The 17227-nt window shown below is 37.0% G+C and overlaps 1 protein-coding gene and 1 long non-coding RNA gene across 3 annotated transcripts in view; one reads left to right on the forward strand and one right to left on the reverse strand.

Moving 5' to 3' along the window:
- LOC111332357 (dnaJ homolog subfamily C member 13) overlaps positions 1 to 10120 on the forward strand; it is a 63355-nt gene extending 53235 nt beyond the window's left edge. Inside the window, exons 60-73 of one of the 2 annotated variants that reach the window (XM_088745966.1) lie at positions 266 to 386; positions 1023 to 1114; positions 1401 to 1500; positions 2577 to 2651; positions 3312 to 3512; positions 3703 to 3784; positions 4056 to 4098; positions 4210 to 4305; positions 4611 to 4685; positions 4865 to 4936; positions 5453 to 5560; positions 6536 to 6679; positions 7864 to 8004; positions 8237 to 10120. In XM_088745966.1, coding sequence (XP_088602092.1) covers positions 266 to 386; positions 1023 to 1114; positions 1401 to 1500; positions 2577 to 2651; positions 3312 to 3512; positions 3703 to 3784; positions 4056 to 4098; positions 4210 to 4305; positions 4611 to 4685; positions 4865 to 4936; positions 5453 to 5560; positions 6536 to 6679; positions 7864 to 8004; positions 8237 to 8437 — 1551 coding nt within the window. In that variant the 3' untranslated portion in view covers positions 8438 to 10120. Of the gene's footprint in view, positions 1 to 265; positions 387 to 1022; positions 1115 to 1400; positions 1501 to 2576; positions 2652 to 3311; positions 3513 to 3702; positions 3785 to 4055; positions 4099 to 4209; positions 4306 to 4610; positions 4686 to 4864; positions 4937 to 5346; positions 5432 to 5452; positions 5561 to 6535; positions 6680 to 7863; positions 8005 to 8236 lie in introns of those variants that run through there. The other variant, XM_088745967.1, reaches the window with a different exon arrangement.
- Positions 10121 to 10250: 130 nt separating this feature from the next.
- LOC148716328 (uncharacterized) lies at positions 10251 to 16782 on the reverse strand. The gene is made up of 3 exons (XR_015995649.1): positions 16589 to 16782; positions 15110 to 15191; positions 10251 to 11178 (listed from the first exon to the last, which is right to left on the reverse strand). It is a non-coding gene; the product is annotated as an uncharacterized LOC148716328 (long non-coding RNA).
- Between the last annotated feature and the right edge of the window lie 445 nt (positions 16783 to 17227).

Genomic DNA, 17227 nt, shown 5'->3' on the forward strand with positions numbered 1-17227 from the left:
GTTCTCAATAAGTGGGTTGTTTGAAGTGTAATCGTGTAGCTGTTTATCTTGTGGTTGACATTGTTTCCAAAAATCAATGCTTAGTGAAAAGTTTAGCTAAATTAATATGGTTAAGATTGAGGCATTGCCTTAGAAAAGGCAAATTTCGAATACACCTTTCGCCCATAATGTCTTTAAATTTGATTTCATTCAAAATCTTTCAATTATTACTTTTTCAAGGTCCCTCGAATAGTGATTTCTAATGAACTCTTCTTTTTTTTCTCAGTACCTTCATTCAGTCATGGCGTTAACGGCCTCAGAGCTGGATCTCAAGAAGAACCAGAAAAGACTGGACGCTAGTGTCATGGCCCTGGAGGCACTACGAAACGTTATTAAGAATAACGCAGGTATAACAGGAGCAAATGTTAACTGTGCGTTATCTAATCGCTCTTAGATGCAAAATTGCGTGACCGGTAATACGATTGAGTATGTGATCTGGATGTGCGCATAACGCTGCGATGCTTGCGTGACCAGTTAAAAATATAGGTTGTAATGTAAAATTTTACGTATATGAGAACGATCCTTCGCAGTAAAGCACTATTTGAGCAATAGTGAAAATCAGACCTGAAAAAAATTTCAGGCCTGTACGGGACTCGAACCACTGACCTCTGCGATACTAGTGCAGCGCTCTACCAATTGAGCTAACAAGCCAACTGGGAGCAGGCCATCAAATTAATTCGATATAAACCCGTAGATGATAAATCAAAGAACAACAAACATATGAAACATATGTGTGAACTGCGGTTATGAGACGTATATGAGAACGATCCTTCGCAGTAAAGCACTATTTGAGCAATAGTGAAAATCAGATTTTCACTATTGCTCAAATAGTGCTTTACTGCGAAGGATCGTTCTCATATACGTCTCATAACCGCAGTTCACACATATGTTTCATATGTTTGTTGTTCAATGTAAAATTTTGATGATAGCTTTTCAGGTAATCTACCTTTATTATATTCGTAACTTAATTTTTCTGTCTTCAGGCACCGAAGCTCAATGCATTGGACATTTTAGGCTGATATTTTCACTGCTACGAATGACTAAAGCAACAAAACTTCAGAAGTTTGCTCTTGAGGTAAGACTGTAAAAACGATGGAGCTAATGTAAATGTATACAACTTTCGCATGCTTTTATCGAGCGCTATTTAAAGTGTAAGTAAATTATTTATTAACCGTTTTCATGCTCGGTGTCAAGGTACAAGTTCTCGTTATTTACAGGCTCTGATATTTCCATTTGTGTTACTGCTGTAGTTTTGAGAATCACTGGGCGATTCAGGCTGCGTTTGTCGTGGAGATGAATTTCTATGGTCTCTCCGCTTCATAGAAAATTTACTTTTTTATCCGTTTTTTTTTTTCGTGTAGGTCATCTCGAGCACAACAGCCAACAAGAACTGTGTATCCAGCATTGCTGATTCTGACATTCTTGGCTTCTTGTTTCTTACGCTCCACACGCTTCCTTCAGGTTAGTTAAACAAAACCATTCTAACTCTTTTTTCTTAGCGCTATACGAAATGATCTTGATATCAAAGGACAACCTCGATATAGTAGTCATACGTGGTAGAAAAGTACCTTTAATGTAACGAGTGGCCAAAGAACGAGAGTTGTTCAATTTTCAAGTGAGTGTCGAAAGTAATTCGTACATTGGTTTTGCTTAACTTCGCTCTGTGATTAGTCCGAAGAACTCGCTCCACTCTCGCAACCAATCACGATTTAGTCAGCCGCGTTTTCCCGCGCCTTTAGCCCTTTTTTTCTTAGAGTTATTTTTGGCTCTTTGGGATCTTTCCCTTTCTTATTGTTTGTTGCTCTGGTTTTAATTTGAGTACGGAATACGCCTGTACCAAAGTTAACAAATCTTAGCAATACCGTCAGTCGGAAAAGCTTTAAATGACGTATTTGTCAAAGGAAACGGTTTCAATGGACTATTTTAACAAATTTCAATTCACTGGGAGAAGTCGGAGGACTATTTACATATCTATGTTGCGGCTTGTCGATCTCCAATAGTTCAGTAATTTTGTCTCTAGTTCACCACTTTGCACTCCGTGCCGATCTGCTCAATGCTTTGCCATCCTTGCTCCTTTTTGGGTAATTACTTACTTTTAAGTATTTCCCTTTCTTACCACGATAATATCGTACGTGTTTCCTCCCGTTCAAATTTTCGACGTCGCTAGAAAGGACTCAAAATTTGTGTGACGTGACGCCGTTAATAGAAAAATAGAATAGAGTCATAGTTGTTCCCAGATGACGTTAAATGCGCTGTTAGGAACGACTCAATAAATCCGCGGTTAAACTCAAAGTTTTACTTTATTCTGACTAAGGACAAAACCTCCTTGGCGAATACTCGATCTTCACAAGGCAAAATCTCGAACGAAGTAAAAGTACTTGACATTTGATCCCTGTCACTCATTTTAAAAATACCATAAATGTAACGCAACGTCACGTTCTCCTGAACATGCGCCAGAGTCTAGAATCATTATGATCGAAACAGTTCTCATCGATTTACCTGTTTTTGTTGTTTCTGTTGTTGTTGTAATCTTTTAGATCGGTTGTTGACTGTTGATACCATGCATGCACTTTGCTCCAACACGAAGATTGTCAAGGAAACCATGCACAAAGGTAAGTGGAGTGTCAGTGCTCCAAGTTGCGACCGTTTTGGTCGCCTTGGTAACCATAAAATAAAGTTTTATGGTTATTCGTTACTTACTTACTTTAGTTACTAAATCTGCAGTGGAGTTCGCCAATTTGGCAAACTATGCTTGGTTGTCATGTGGCATTGAAGCTGCAACAGTTTTACACCTTCGTCTTTGTGGTCCAAAGTAGAAGTGAATTTATGTCAGTTTGCTTACGGCATGATTAACGCTCCGTTAAAAAAAAGTGCCTTTTCTCCACGATTGTCCAAGACTAAATCTGCAGATACTGGGTAAACTGCAATATTGCAAAATGAATCTTCTCATTTAATTTTTTGGCAAACGACCTCTTGGCCACATTTTAATCCTGTGTCAACAGAATTACTATCTTGGAAAACCATAAGAGTAGAAATGGCTTCGTAGATGTGGAAGTCATCGGTGGCGGATCCAGACCTTGAGTTAAGGGGGAGGGGGCGTTTTTGTTTGTGTGCACTAACCTGCCGGCTTTTCTTCCCTCTACGTATATATTTTTTTTTACCCAAAATAAGGGGGGGGGGGGGGGGGGCGTGCCCCTCCCCAAGATCCGCCACTAATCATAACCCATCATGCCTTGTATGATACAAAATTTAACCTTAAATTTCTCTCTTAGGTGGTCTTATCTACCTACTGGACCTGTATACTAACGGTACAAATCCTGTGGTGCGGGAAAGGTCAGCGGAGTTGTTTGCGAAGATGATGTCGGACAAGCTCATTGGACCCAAAGTCAAGATAGTGTTGTCCAAATTCCTGCCTGCCATCTTTATGGACGCCATGAGAGACAGCGCACAAGCCAGTGTCCACATGTTTGAAGGTAAGAAGAGTACGTCGTAGCCTACAGACAGAATAGGTGTGCTTTAGCCACATCTTAGTGTCGCGACCAGTCCTTTTTTGATTGCTCCTCGAGCGGCTATCTCGTCGCTCGTGCGAAAAACGCTAAAATACTGTTCTGCAGGGCTTAGTAACGTACTCCATCATTCTTTTTGTGTTTGTTTGTTGTACAGCAAACCAGGAGAATCCGGAGTTAATATGGAATACAGAAGCTAGGGAAAAAATCTGTTCGGTGGTGAAAGAGCTTAAAGACAGGTGAACAAACCGAGATTTATTTTTAACTTTAAATAGGGCATCGCATATTCCTCAAATTTTCATCAACAAGAACAACAGTAGTAATTCCCCTTATTCGTGCCTTTTTTTTTTTTCTGGAACGTGTGTCTTTAACACTGCATACACAAAACAAAGGTAGTTCTGAGGTGTCGTCCGTTGGTACTTGGAAACATTTAAAAGATTGCAAGGATTAATCTCAGCTGTGATGTATAACTTTAGTATCATGTTCATTGTGTTACTTTTCTTACTTCAGACATTACCAGGAGCAGAAAGACAATCCTGACATCCAGTGGAAGGTGAGTATTAAGCTAACCTTTATTTGACATTGTATCACTGGTTATTGAGGTGTTATTGAAAGTTTGCTCCAATTGAGAATTGTAACTAGTTTCTCTTTCCTTCTCTTTTAGCTTCCCGACAATTTCGAAGTGATGTTTGACGAAGCTGCTGGGGAATTAATCGTGGGTGGAATTTACCTCCGATTGTTCATACAGCAACCGGCTTGGGTAAGATGTTTGAATCGCTTTCGGTTCGTTGACATCAAAGTCAATTCTTTTGCAAATGTACTATTGAAGGAAGCCGAACTTTGGTTGCTTTACAGTAACCTGACCTGCAAAATTCGATGAAACCTCGACCTGAAGTATAGTTTACAGAACCCATGAATAAAAAAATAAAAAAAAACTCGAAGGTAAAAAAGGACGCTCAAGTGGCATCCAGCATCTAAATCACATTGCATTGTATTTCACTCAGAGGAGAGGGGTCTTTCTTTCGATCAGCTCGATGTTGAGTACTTTTTTCACTTTTGTCTTAGGTTCTACGGAAGCCGAAAGAATTCCTTGTTGCTCTGCTACAGAAGTTTGTTGAGCTACTCACAAGATCTGCTCATGTAAGTGTTTGGTGTACTTCAAAAGTTACATTTAATCTTTTCTCTGTTTTGAATCTTTTCCCTTTTTATTTTCATCACCGTCGTACATACATTGTCATTGGTCTAAACCTGTCTGACTACTTTTGCATGTATCTTGTATAACCTGTCTGACTGGTTGAATCTTGTTTAATCTGTTTCAGGGTGAGACTCTGGAGACTGTTACCCAGGCCGCTCTCTGTCTTTTCACTGCGCAACCACAACTCGGAGACCAGGTATTTTTTAAAAGACTGATAGAAAAGGAGAACAATTTAGCTCTGGGATATTGTCGATGTTTACATCTATCATTTCGTGTCATACTCCTGTTTTGCCGATATGTTCGATATCTAGGTTTTTTTCGTACATACTGAGATTAACACTGTGAACCACTATCGATCGTGTCTCTGATTGGACGAACGATATATTTTTCACAGTCGTTCGCTTCGTACTTCACAGCGTAAATCTCAATATGTACGAAATGATCGTTGCGATGCATCAAAAAACTCCCTCGTTCGCTGCGCTCGCTCATTGTTTTTTTATTTTTGGCTCTTTTTTGGTTTTATTTTTATTTTTATTTTTTTTAATGTATCGCAACTCGTGAATAAAAGTAGTACGCATTTTCCATAGAGTAATCTCAATATTTCAGGCCTGCGAAACGCCACTGAGGATTTGATATTCAACTTGGCGGCTTTACGATGGGTCTCAAGATGCGCTAACTATTAGCGAGTGTAAAGAGGTAGTATTATCTTTAGGTTCCAGGTCTTGGCCACATTCCTAATTTAGTGAAGAGTATGGGCTCCAGTAATGACGCAGTCATCAAGTCCGCTGTACAAGTGGTTCATTTATTGTCAGCTAATGAGGTGAGGTAGAGTGTTAAAGTTGAAATAAAGCAAATTCGCACCAGATAGTTAACTACAATCCAAAGGGAATAGCGGCCAGTTTAAATTGTATTGGAAATCATTAACACGGTATTCTTTTTTCGTTGTTAACATTGTACTTGCATTGTACAAAAATTCATGTAATGCACTAAGCAACAGACATCATTGCACGTGCTTGACTCCATTATTATACAAAATTGAAATGGTAAATTGGCCACCGTAACGATTACAAAAGCTGACGTTTCGAGCGTTAGCCCTTCCTCTTTCGCTCCAACGAAGGGCTAACGCTCGAAACGTCAGCTTTTGTAATCGTTACGGTGGCCAATTTACCATTTCAACTTTGTTGATATATCCAAATTATTTCGTTATCCCCGCCGACGCAGCCCCAAACAGTTTCTTTAGAAACTATCAGCCTTTATCCATTATTAAGCATCTTATTGAAATTACAATCTTGAACAAATTTTGTGGAAAACTCTTTAAAACATGAAATTTTGGTTGAAGCCGTACAAAATAAGTTTTGCTTCCCCTATTCCTCTTCCTAGAGGTGATTTGCTTCTAGAATTCAAACGTCAGTGGCATAGAAATATTTTACGCGACATTGCATGGGTTTGGGGTGGGGGAGAATTCACAAAGTGGAAAATTTTCCACATCTTGCGACCAAGTGTGTAGAAAATAACCGAAAAATTGTCAATATTGTCAGGTTACTGTTCGATTTTGAAAGCATGGCCATTGCAAAATCCTATCAGATGACAAACATCCCCCTCTTATTCGAGATCCTCAGATTTTTGAGATTTCCTAAGGTGCTTATGAGATAAGATGGGGCTATTAGAGAACAAGGAAGAGGAATAGTAACGACAAAATGATAAGCCAAGAATTGTGGGAAGGAATAATATGTTGCGGGAAAAAATAGTCTTGCTTACCACTTCGTATGATTTCATTCCAAACGTCCCTTTGCAGATTTGTGTTCTAAGCATGGCCCAGGTGAGTGATTGCATCAGTCACGTGATCAAAGGAATGGATGCGAGACCAGATGTGGTGGGTTTGGCTTGTGAAGCACTTCACAGAATGTTCGAGAAGAATCATACAGAGCTTGTTGCGCAGGTAACGAAACTGAGAAATAACTTTCAGAGGGTCTCGATGGGGTTATGGCTTTTGCAACTAACAGTTAAGGTTTTGGCCACTCAACGGCTAAAGGTTCATTTCCTTCCGTTGACAATAATTAATTTTGATAATTTTTAAATAGTTCATCATTAATTTTTATAGTGGTAAAACACATTTCTGACCGGTCCTTAGAACCCCAGGTACCTAATTTATACTTAACGTAGTAAATGAATTATAACTGTAGCTTTGTAATTTTTTTCCGTGTTTTCGTTGCGGTATATAAGTGAAATGTAGTATTTTTGTAGTATTTTTTGTATTTTATTTTTTATTGTACTGTCGTTTGTAAGAGCTATATTCATGTTAATTATAATGATTAAGATATGGAAAAAAAAATTAAAAAAAAAAAATTAAAAAATACATAAACATGGTAACAACAGATTTTGACACTTTCATTTGACACGTCGTAGATAAGGAAAATCTTTACGGTACACTTTTTTTACGGCCATTGATTAAAATTGTGGTAGTTTTACATCTAATAGTTAACCCCATTGAGATCCTCTTTCCATTTGATGCAAGAGGTATTATCACTCCTGAACAAACAGTAAGGTCAAGGGAACAAAGGAAATGGTTACCAACCAACGACGTTCTCATCATTAAACGAATTCTCCTTGTCAGCCCCTTGGGAAATTAAGAGAGAAGTTGCATACTGATCTTGTTAGGGTCGAACTAGTTTTAGTTACAATCAGCGCCAAAATAAGTTGACACGTCATGTTTAAACAGACCTATTTATGCTAAGAGTAACTCTCTCCTGTGTCTACCAGACTATCAATCTTTGACAAGACCCTCCCCTCCCCTATTCAATGCTGCCTGTAGGTAGTTAAACGTTCATGGAATCACGATACAACACTGGTTTTGGGGGAGAATAGTCAAATAGGTTAACTTAACAAGGGCAAAAGAGATAAAATTGAAGTAATAGGGCGTTGAAAAGTTCAAAGTGTCACCGATTGTAGCTTTGTATGCAGTCTTTGTGACATTGAAAAGAAAGCTCCTGGTCAGTGCTTTTTGTGAGTCAAACCATGGTATGCGGCATCGAATGAAGGCTATTGTTGGGCGCTATCTTTCACTACCTGTAAATAAAACCTAATTAATTCTAATAGTTTTGTTATCTGTCTTTTCCTGTCCAGGCGCTCAAATTTGAGTTAGTCCAGTATCTTTTAAACCTTCTGAACGGAGCGCTTAAAACTGTGGAGAATCCTGCAGCTACCAAAGCTCAAATTGTCAAGGCTTTGAAGGCGATGCTACGTGACTTGACGCACGGCGAGGAGGTAACATTCGCTCAGCAATTCTTTCTTTTTGTGAGATGAATTTTTGATTACAAAACCAAGTATTGTTGCTGTTATTCTTGATAACTTAGTAATGTTGGGTGAGTTAGTACCATTTTTGATAAATGCGAAATACCGCTTTGCTGGTGGAGAAAGAGGGGTCTGTCGATGGATAAACGGAGCCATTGTTTCAGTCAAATTTTGATTTTCTCCTACGTTTTCTTTCTTACAACAGATCAACAAGATTCTGGAGGCTTCTACAGTGTGGGCCTCGTACAGAGACCAGAAACACGACCTGTTTATCTCGGACAAGCCTGTGGCTGGTTACCTGACAGGGGGCGCTGGTGTTGCCGGGTACCTGACAATGGGCTCTGGCAATTCGAGCACTATGCCCAGCGTGCCCCCTCCTGTGGACCGAGTGGAGAATGGTAGCTGATGTCACGTGACACTAGATGGTGCCAGTGAATAGTTTATTAGGCAGGTTGTGTTTATTCGAGCGTGATGGAGGATACTTTGAACTTCTTACAACACCAAAATCATTGCAAAATTTTTTTGTGCTATATTATGCATTTATAGTATTAAGAATTTTTGTTCAAGTCGCGAATTCTACTCCACAAGATTTACAATTTTTTTCTGAATATACGGCTGTTCGAAATTTTCGTAAATAATCATTCAGCTAGCGGATTTTACAAAATTTTGCAACAGTGTCGCCCAAGGAAACTTGTCTTACTGCGTTTTACAGCTGTAAGCACTCAACTGTATTTTTTCCATATATAAATCTTAGCCGCAGTTGGGACGATTCTGTTCTTTCTAACTTTGACATATCGTTTAATCCAATTCAAAAAATCGCTATAGAATCCCTTTCAATCGTGTCTGCTTTGGTGATTGTATGAAGGGCAAAGGACACGTTGAGTGACCCACGGTATGAAAATTTTGTGCATCACGTCGCATTCGTCGCGCTCATTTGAACACAGCCTTTTATTAAGAATTGACCCAAATATTCTCCAGTGATAAATATTGCAATTCTGCACAAATCCAATCGGGTTCGTCAGAACCCAGTTTCCAAATTTCAATTCATTCGAAAAACTCGTGGCTTCTTTCTATTTTATTTTCACTGAGAGTGTCCCAAAGAACAAGGCGTAACAACTTGTTATTCAAATCGAAGAAGATCATTTGTGGACTCAGTTTGCGTTTCATGTTGCTGAAGTCTTTACAAGCAGCCAGTAACTGGGACAAATGAAAAGACTAGTAATATATTGTAGTTTTCAGTGACATTCAGTGTTTAGAGTTCTCTCTCAACGTAGCGAAGTCATTAAATGAGGCCACGTTCAGCTTATAAACTCACAGGATCGTTCACAAATCCCCTTTTTCATTAGCCATATATTTTGATCGGAAATGAGTGAAGAGAATTTGTGCTGTTATCAAAATAGCTATTGTCTAGTTGATCAGTTTGTTAATTCTTATCACCTGGGTAACGTATTGAAATTGTAAGAAGTTATATGTGTCACTTCTGGTAGTTAAAAGGATAACAGATTGCTCTGATTTCATCACGAGTTGAATAATTCTAGAAATTAGATTTAGTTACATTCTGTCGTAATGTTCTCCACCTCGCCCTCCATTAAGAAAATAGGAAAATTTCCCTTTTTGTTAAACTTTAATTTTTTCAAGTTGTCTAGGTAGTTTTGAAATTGCCAGCCAGTTCTTTTAATTGATTTGTGATGTTTAGCAAAATCTCAAACAAGGAGAGAACATAGCCGACGGAATTTAACAGCGAAGTTGCTGCAGATTCCAGTCATTCTGAAAATAGGACATTGAATCGAACACAATTCAGTTGAATCCTTGAACAGTAAACCGCTCGTAAGTGGGGGAAACGCTTAATAAGTGGTACTGGATTAAGAGAGAAGCAAATTTCCTTAGGAGAATTTGATTCAGCAGTAAAAAATGCAGGGCTCTTTTAACTTGCCAACACTTAAAAAAATTGTCTGTTAATTCGGTAAGTTAATTGAGTGTAATTTAAAAGAAAAGTAGAATTGCCTTTTTTTATACCAAATAGAGAAAAGTTGAAAAATATATTTTAAAAAAAATGGCATGATTGTAAGAATAAACCATGTTTGGGAAATGTCTCAGTTTCATTTGCAACACAGTCCTTGGAACTACCTACCTCTAAGAGGCTGCAGTGTTAGTGGCTTTGCAATACTTATTTTTCAAAGCATTGCGAGAGGGAAAGAGTTCACCTGCCTAATTTTGATTATTCTAGATTGGGTAATGTGAAATTCTATCGTTAGGAGAATTTTGGTTTTTGGAGACTACTGAAAGCTGAAAAGAAGGCGGTAACTTGCCTCGTAGATGAAAAAGAAAAGAACAAACAAACAGAAAACAAATTGCAAGCAGAAATTTGAATTAAGAGGTTGCGTCTTTAGCCTGTGCCTGCCTTAAAATGTCTAGTTTGCATATTCAAAGTTCAGACCAGCTATGCGCCTTCGCGTCTCTTATGTAATCTCTATTTTGTGGGTGACTGATAGACTTTCAATCAATATTCAACTTCCAGGTAGGTCTCGTCTAATTTTCAATTCTAGTTTTTCAGGCAAGCGGGTAAAAGTGCGCGGGACGCGACACCTGTAAGCGGAGGGTTTTTTTTTCAGCGCTCCTCTTGAGCAACTCGCGCCACTCGCGCTTCCAAAAAAGGCGCCTGATCCACAGGCTAATGTGCCACAATTTACTTTCTTAGACAAGGCGACTGTGGGAATGAATTTTTCTTCTTGGATTTTCCATGAGCTACGGCGGTACGTCGCTTTTTCCAGAATTGACTAAGAACCTCGAAACCTTACAAATAAGAGATGGCGAATTTTGGGCTCGTTAAAGTTATAGAGAAGATATTTTCAATTTCTTTATGTTTGTTTTCCTTCACCGGTACGTCACGCGATTTCTGTTCCAGTTATTTTTTTCCTCTTGTCTCCGGCCAATTCAGCACACACTCACCGATTAGCCGGCTGAGCGTGCAATCAAAGTCTCCGAGCCAAGCCTGTGACGTGCAGCCGCTCATTGGCTGCAGTTGTAAATCCACATTCATCAGGAGTTGTTATTTTCGGCAAACCACGTCGTCCATCGCAAAGTGAAGACGTGCTGTCTTTTCTGCTAAACATAACATTGCGCTTTGGAAGGAATAGGACATTTGACCTGCAAAGAAGAGCAGCGAAAACATTCTTATGTCACTACAACGGGAGGTGAGCATTGCCTTTTGAAAATATCACGTTAAAGTGCCCATGTCACAAAATTTTTTATTCTGTCATTCAAAACTCCACATTAAAAAAGGAACTTCTGCGAAAAAAATTTTTCGATTTAAACAAAACGCGAACTTTTTATGATTTTTTTAAACCTATATTTGTTTGGTACACCCCTTCCGCTGATCGAGAAAGTAAGAGCTCATAAATGACGTAGATTCAGGAACGCTTGTTATCGTGGCTCCCGTGTTTACTACAAACGAATGAGGCTACCAATGAAAGTTGCTATCGTCGTATACGAACTGACCAAATAATGTCCTCCATGGAGAGTGCTTGGTCAAATCTCTCTCAAGTTTATTAGCAACTTATGTCACGTGATCCTTAACCTACGTCACAATTCCTTTGTGACAGCGAGAAGTGGTGTGCCAAAATGGCGGCCAATTTCAGCGTTATTAAAACATCATAAAAAATTCGCGTTTTGTTCAAATCGAAAAATTTTTTCGCGGAAGTTCCTTTTTTAATGTGGACTTTTAAATGATACAATAAAAAAAATTGTTATTATACGTATAACGTATAGTAACAGTCGACGCAAAACCCACCAAATCGCTCAAATTCGCCATTTAAAGCCACAGAAACGACAATACACAGCAAGTGAGGTAGGTTTACATTTATTTTGAGCTTTAACTCAGAAATTTCACGATATAAGCTTACGATAATAAGACTCTTCAATATTCTCCCATACATTCCTTTATATTTCGAATAAACAACCAGACTCGTCGCTTGTCTGGGCTCCCTCTGCATAAATCTGTATAAACGACTCCTTTTCACGACGGACCTTAATATAGATCTCAATATTTGAAGAAAAAAATTATTCGATAGAAATTAATATGGTAAATAGTTTCGCAAATCTTCGAAAAATTGCCTACAGATTGGACGAAAATCGCCGTGAACGTACGAGGCAGTCTTTTGACCAGTCAACAATTAATAGGTCTACTAGCGGAGGTGCGAATTCTTCAGTATGTCAGATCCTGATTGTCCCATACGAAGAAGAAAATTTCATTGAATTTTGATAAAACATGGTAATTTTTTAGACAAACGCTGGAATCAGACATGCAAATCAATCAAAATTGGAGAATTTAATAGTTTTCCAAATCAGAACAGTTGTCGCGTCTTCTTGTTGATTGTTTTCACACCTTGATGACGGATCACAGGGAAATTTAAAGAATTATGAATATATTTGGTTATCTTAAAATTGAAATTTGAGAAAGCACTTTGATTTTGTGAAACTGAAATGCAAATTAGTCATATTTGAATTGAAGGTTATGGAAATAACTGAGTTTATTGTCCTCGCTTGAAAAGCTAGTACTTTTGAACCGTGAGGGTTGTTATTCTGATGGATTTTATAAAATTGCTTCTTTATTACGAACTTCTCAGGTAGTCCACACGTACAAAACTTGTGAATAACCCGTTAGATTCCAACATCTGATTATCAATTCTCCCTAAAGTTGCTTTTCAAATTAGTTACGAGAATTTGTGCGTCCGTTCAAAGATAGCAACTTGTACGTGATAAGTTTGAGTATTCTCATTACCTGTTTGCTGGATAATGTATGGATATTATAGGGAGAAGTTACATGCTAATCACTTCTGGGAGTTAAAGAGTTGAAGACGCATTCCAAATAAGGATCACTTGTTGCCCTTTGGACCAGGCATTTGGTTTTAAAATATATCTTAGTTAGCTTATTTACTCCTTATTATAGGTGGATGGAAGATCTTGTGCAATCACTCGGTATAACACAGGAAAACAAAAAAAGGAAAATGATCAGCAAAAGCATGAAATCTAGATTTTCAAATTTAGTTTATAATTGCAATGAAACAGAAATGACAGCATCTCGTAGAAAATCAACCTCAGGAATTCATCGAAAATAACTTGGAGCTTAAATTTTAATGTCAGTCTCTCTTTTGGCTAAAATAGAATTTATTCGTGTTTTTCTCGTTGCCATGTTCTCACCAATCACGTAGCTCCTTTTTCTGCCTTTAAAAGCACACACAACCCACAATTCCTCTATTCGCTCCGACGAAGGGCTAACGCTCGAAACGTCAGCTTTTATAATCGTAACGGTGACCAATTTACCATTTCAACTTTGTTGATATATTCAAATTATTTCGTGACCCCCACCGACGCAGCCCCAAACAGTTTCATTAGAAAATATCAGCCTTTATTCATTATAATTTTGGTTTAGCCTCTAGAACTTATACAGCGTTATAGTACTTAGGCTGAGGATGTTTTAGAATCACATCCAAAAAAATGCATATCATTTGATGATAAACGCCGGCAGAACTTTGACATAAAAATATGTACTTTTGGAGTTCTCATATTCACTTTAGTTCAAGATTCAACCTCATATCACCAAGGCTCCAAAACATTCATCTTTTGAATTAAAAAAAGGTTTATTTTCTAAGAGACTGTATCAGAGATCTCAAAACAAAAAAAAATATCGGAAAAATATAAAAAAATTATAATTTTAAGAAGCATACTTAATTTCTTTTCTTTGCCTCAAAGTTTGATACATTTAACAGTAGAGCTCCAAGGACTTGATTGAAGGAGAGGTAATAGTGTAAGAAATAATTAGACTCTAAACTTTTTCACCTTAGTGTGAGAAATATAAAATCCTGAACATCTTAAAATTTTGTTGAGCTTCAAGAGCCCAGATATTTAGGCTTCAGATTGACCGAAATTTGTCATCAAACGAACGATCTTTAACATTTTATGATCATTATCCTGGCATATTAGAAACAGTAACAGGGTGCCTTGCAAGAAATTTCCCCAGCCTAATATCTGTTGTCTCGGCAAATGAATAAGCTCAGTGACTCTTGTCCCTTTTTTATCAGGTTACTCTTGAATGTCTTGCTAAATTATTTATTAATTGAATTAAATTACTTATTTATTGAATTAAATTATTTATTTATTGAATTAAATTATTAATTAATTGAATTAAATTATTAATTAATTGAATTAAATTATTAATTAATTGAATTAAATTATTAATTAATTGAATTAAATTATTTATTAATTGAATTAAATTATTTATTAATTGAATTAAATTATTTATTAATTGAATTAAATTATTTATTAATTGAATTAAATTATTTATTAATTGAATTAAATTATTTATTAATTGAATTAAATTATTTATTAATTGAATTAAAAATATTCCGATCTTGACCTTCAGGACAGTATTACGTTTATTTGGAGAAAAAAAAAGTGGTAATCCTTTTGTAAAGTTAGGGTAGATTCAGATAATCATTTTGATGCGATTAGGAGTTCAAATGCAATATTCGACAATTTCAAGGTCTTGATTGAGAACCTCGGATTAAACCGTTGCTGGAAAGTCTTTACATGCACTGATGAAACAGATAAAAAGTGGTAATGGGAGAATTAATTCATCAAATGAACACTGCTGAAAACAACTGAAAGCCGCCTCAATCAGAAAGAGATCCAAGAAATCAGACAGGGACGAAAATTATTTAATAATCATTAGTAGTTAAATATTCATTTCCTAATTTTTTTCGTTATTGACTGTGTCAGTTTCGAATAGGCTATTTTACAGTTGTGTACTTAGTTTCCAAGCCTTTGATTTAGATTGAGGCTGAAGGTGACCTTGTTGTGATAGAGACCAGTATCTAGTTAGCATGATAGCAAAGTAATTTACATTTAAAAAGCAGCTACGTCTCTATCATAACAAGGTCACCCTGAGCCTCACTCACAAAGGCTTGGCAACCAAGCAAGCAACTGTAAAGTGGACTATTAGATCCAGGTTAAATCGTTCAACGCTGACGAATTGGCCTAATTAAATAGCTAATTTGTTGCAAAAAGCCCATTTTCTAACCTTGTTAGAAGTTTTCATTGTTCTATTCTTCCTTGACTTTCTTCATTTCCAGTTTTTTTTTCATTATCTTCTTGATATTGTCCTATGGAGAAAAAAAGAGAAATATCTTACGAATCGGCATACATACCAGAGTGCTTTTCGTTCTAAATAATATAGGTCAAAGCGTGGATAGAAAAACTAAATAAGAGCTAGCACATTTTCTCTTTAAAAGTTCTTGTCTTAAGTCTCATCGAAATTTATTACAATAACATATGAAGCATTTCGAAAAAAAGAGTATGTAATTAATTGAGAATAACCTTGTGAACTTTGCTCAGTACATAGCACACAGGTGAAAAGCGCTTTTCGCGCGTACTGATTGGCTAGTTGGAAAGTCGAGTACTATTTACTTCCATGCAGCCGTTGAGACAAAATCGCACGTCAAGAATTTAATTTTCGACCACATTTCGGTATACTGAAAGAGATAAACAATTTTTTTTTTGTATCTATGTGGTATACACTAAAACATTTATTCACCTCAGAGTCGTTGAAAGTGGTGGATATTTACTTCTAATTCGGTGAATAATTGTTAACTACAGTATTTACCTTAGAACTAAACGGGCATTTGACAAGCTTACTATTACCATGATATTTCAATACCAATGTTTGCCAACAAGAGATGTGGAGTGATAGAAAGTATTGTAAAAGGTTGCCTTACAATATAATTAAAGCAAATAATGCTCATTGCGTCCTTTGTATAAAAGATAGCAACCAATCCTCTGGTAACCAGAAACTGAAATGTGTTGTAAGTTATAAGGTGTTCACGACTACCCTCTCCTTCTATGGCGGGGTTGGAAATTAAGGGAAAGACCCTGTAACTACCATGAGTGACCAAGACAGAATTTCTCCTTACAATATCAATACGATTTTAGACAAGAAAGGAGAATAAAACTAAGGAGAATAAAAAACATATCAGTTAGGGGATTATTATATATTGCAGACGGTGAGGAGAATTACTTATGAGATGTTGGAAGCGAAACGGTTGAAACACACTTGGGGTCAACAAAATATATTCATAAAAAGTTAGTTGAAAAATATAAACAGGAATGAAAAGAGAAATGACTGCAAGAGTTCCATTTAACTCCATACATTAATTATGCATAGAGTGTTGCAAAGAAACCTTTATATTTAGTCTTTATGAAATGGAATGTATAATTAATGTATGGGGTTATATGGAACTCTTGCCTGTAACTCTTTCCGAAATAACTAAATAAGCGATAGGTACACTAACGAAAAAGTACGAATTTCTCGCGTTGCCACAAAAAGTCACGTTAGTCAAGAAGAACTGTCAAGGCGGCTGAGGAATTTGTCCAAGCTACATTGTGCTATGCATTATGCTCTTCCTTCTTACATTTGACTCTGTAAATAAATTTTATAAGGAACACAACTAGAATGACCAATACAGTGTTTCTATCTAAATTTATCTTTTCATAGGTTGTTTACCTGATGAAACGTTGTGACTAAGTAGAGAGCTTGAATCGTCGAAATGGTATCTGAACCGCTTGATCCAGCATAAGAAACACTCGCCGACCTGGACAGAACAGATGATATCTAAGGCAATAGAGTCGAAAGGACGTGTTTCTTAACTCCATAGAAGCTAAAAAGAGGCTCAAATGTCTTGTAGTTCGTAAGCTCTTTCCACGTGCACCACAGAGCGAAAATATGAATATTAATTTCAAACATTATTTGTGAATTCAAATGAGTTTTCCGCCTTCAAAAGGCGAATTCAAAATAATCGACACCAAGTTCTTCGGTCGCGGTCAGTGTCGCTCAATTATAAAACGAAGTAGGATGCCTCGCTTTTGGAAGATTTTAAACTTAAAGAAGTTTAATAGAGAACTTACATGAACTTGAACTTAAAACATTATGCTCGAACAGCATATTTTAAGTCTTTACAGAAGCATACAACCAAGATTCTATGCTTCTAGTATTTAACTGTCAGTTGACCAGAACTCACCGATGTATCATATTTTTTTTTTTTTTTCGTCATGGGCATTTCAATTTAACATGATGCTGCTGTTTCTCAATCTACATCAGTGTCGACGAAACACATTACAGATGTAGGAGCCTTTTTATTCGGCG

This window comes from Stylophora pistillata, chromosome 14 (genome assembly GCF_964205215.1).
Source record: "Stylophora pistillata chromosome 14, jaStyPist1.2, whole genome shotgun sequence".
NCBI classification, from domain to species: domain Eukaryota; kingdom Metazoa; phylum Cnidaria; class Anthozoa; order Scleractinia; family Pocilloporidae; genus Stylophora; species Stylophora pistillata.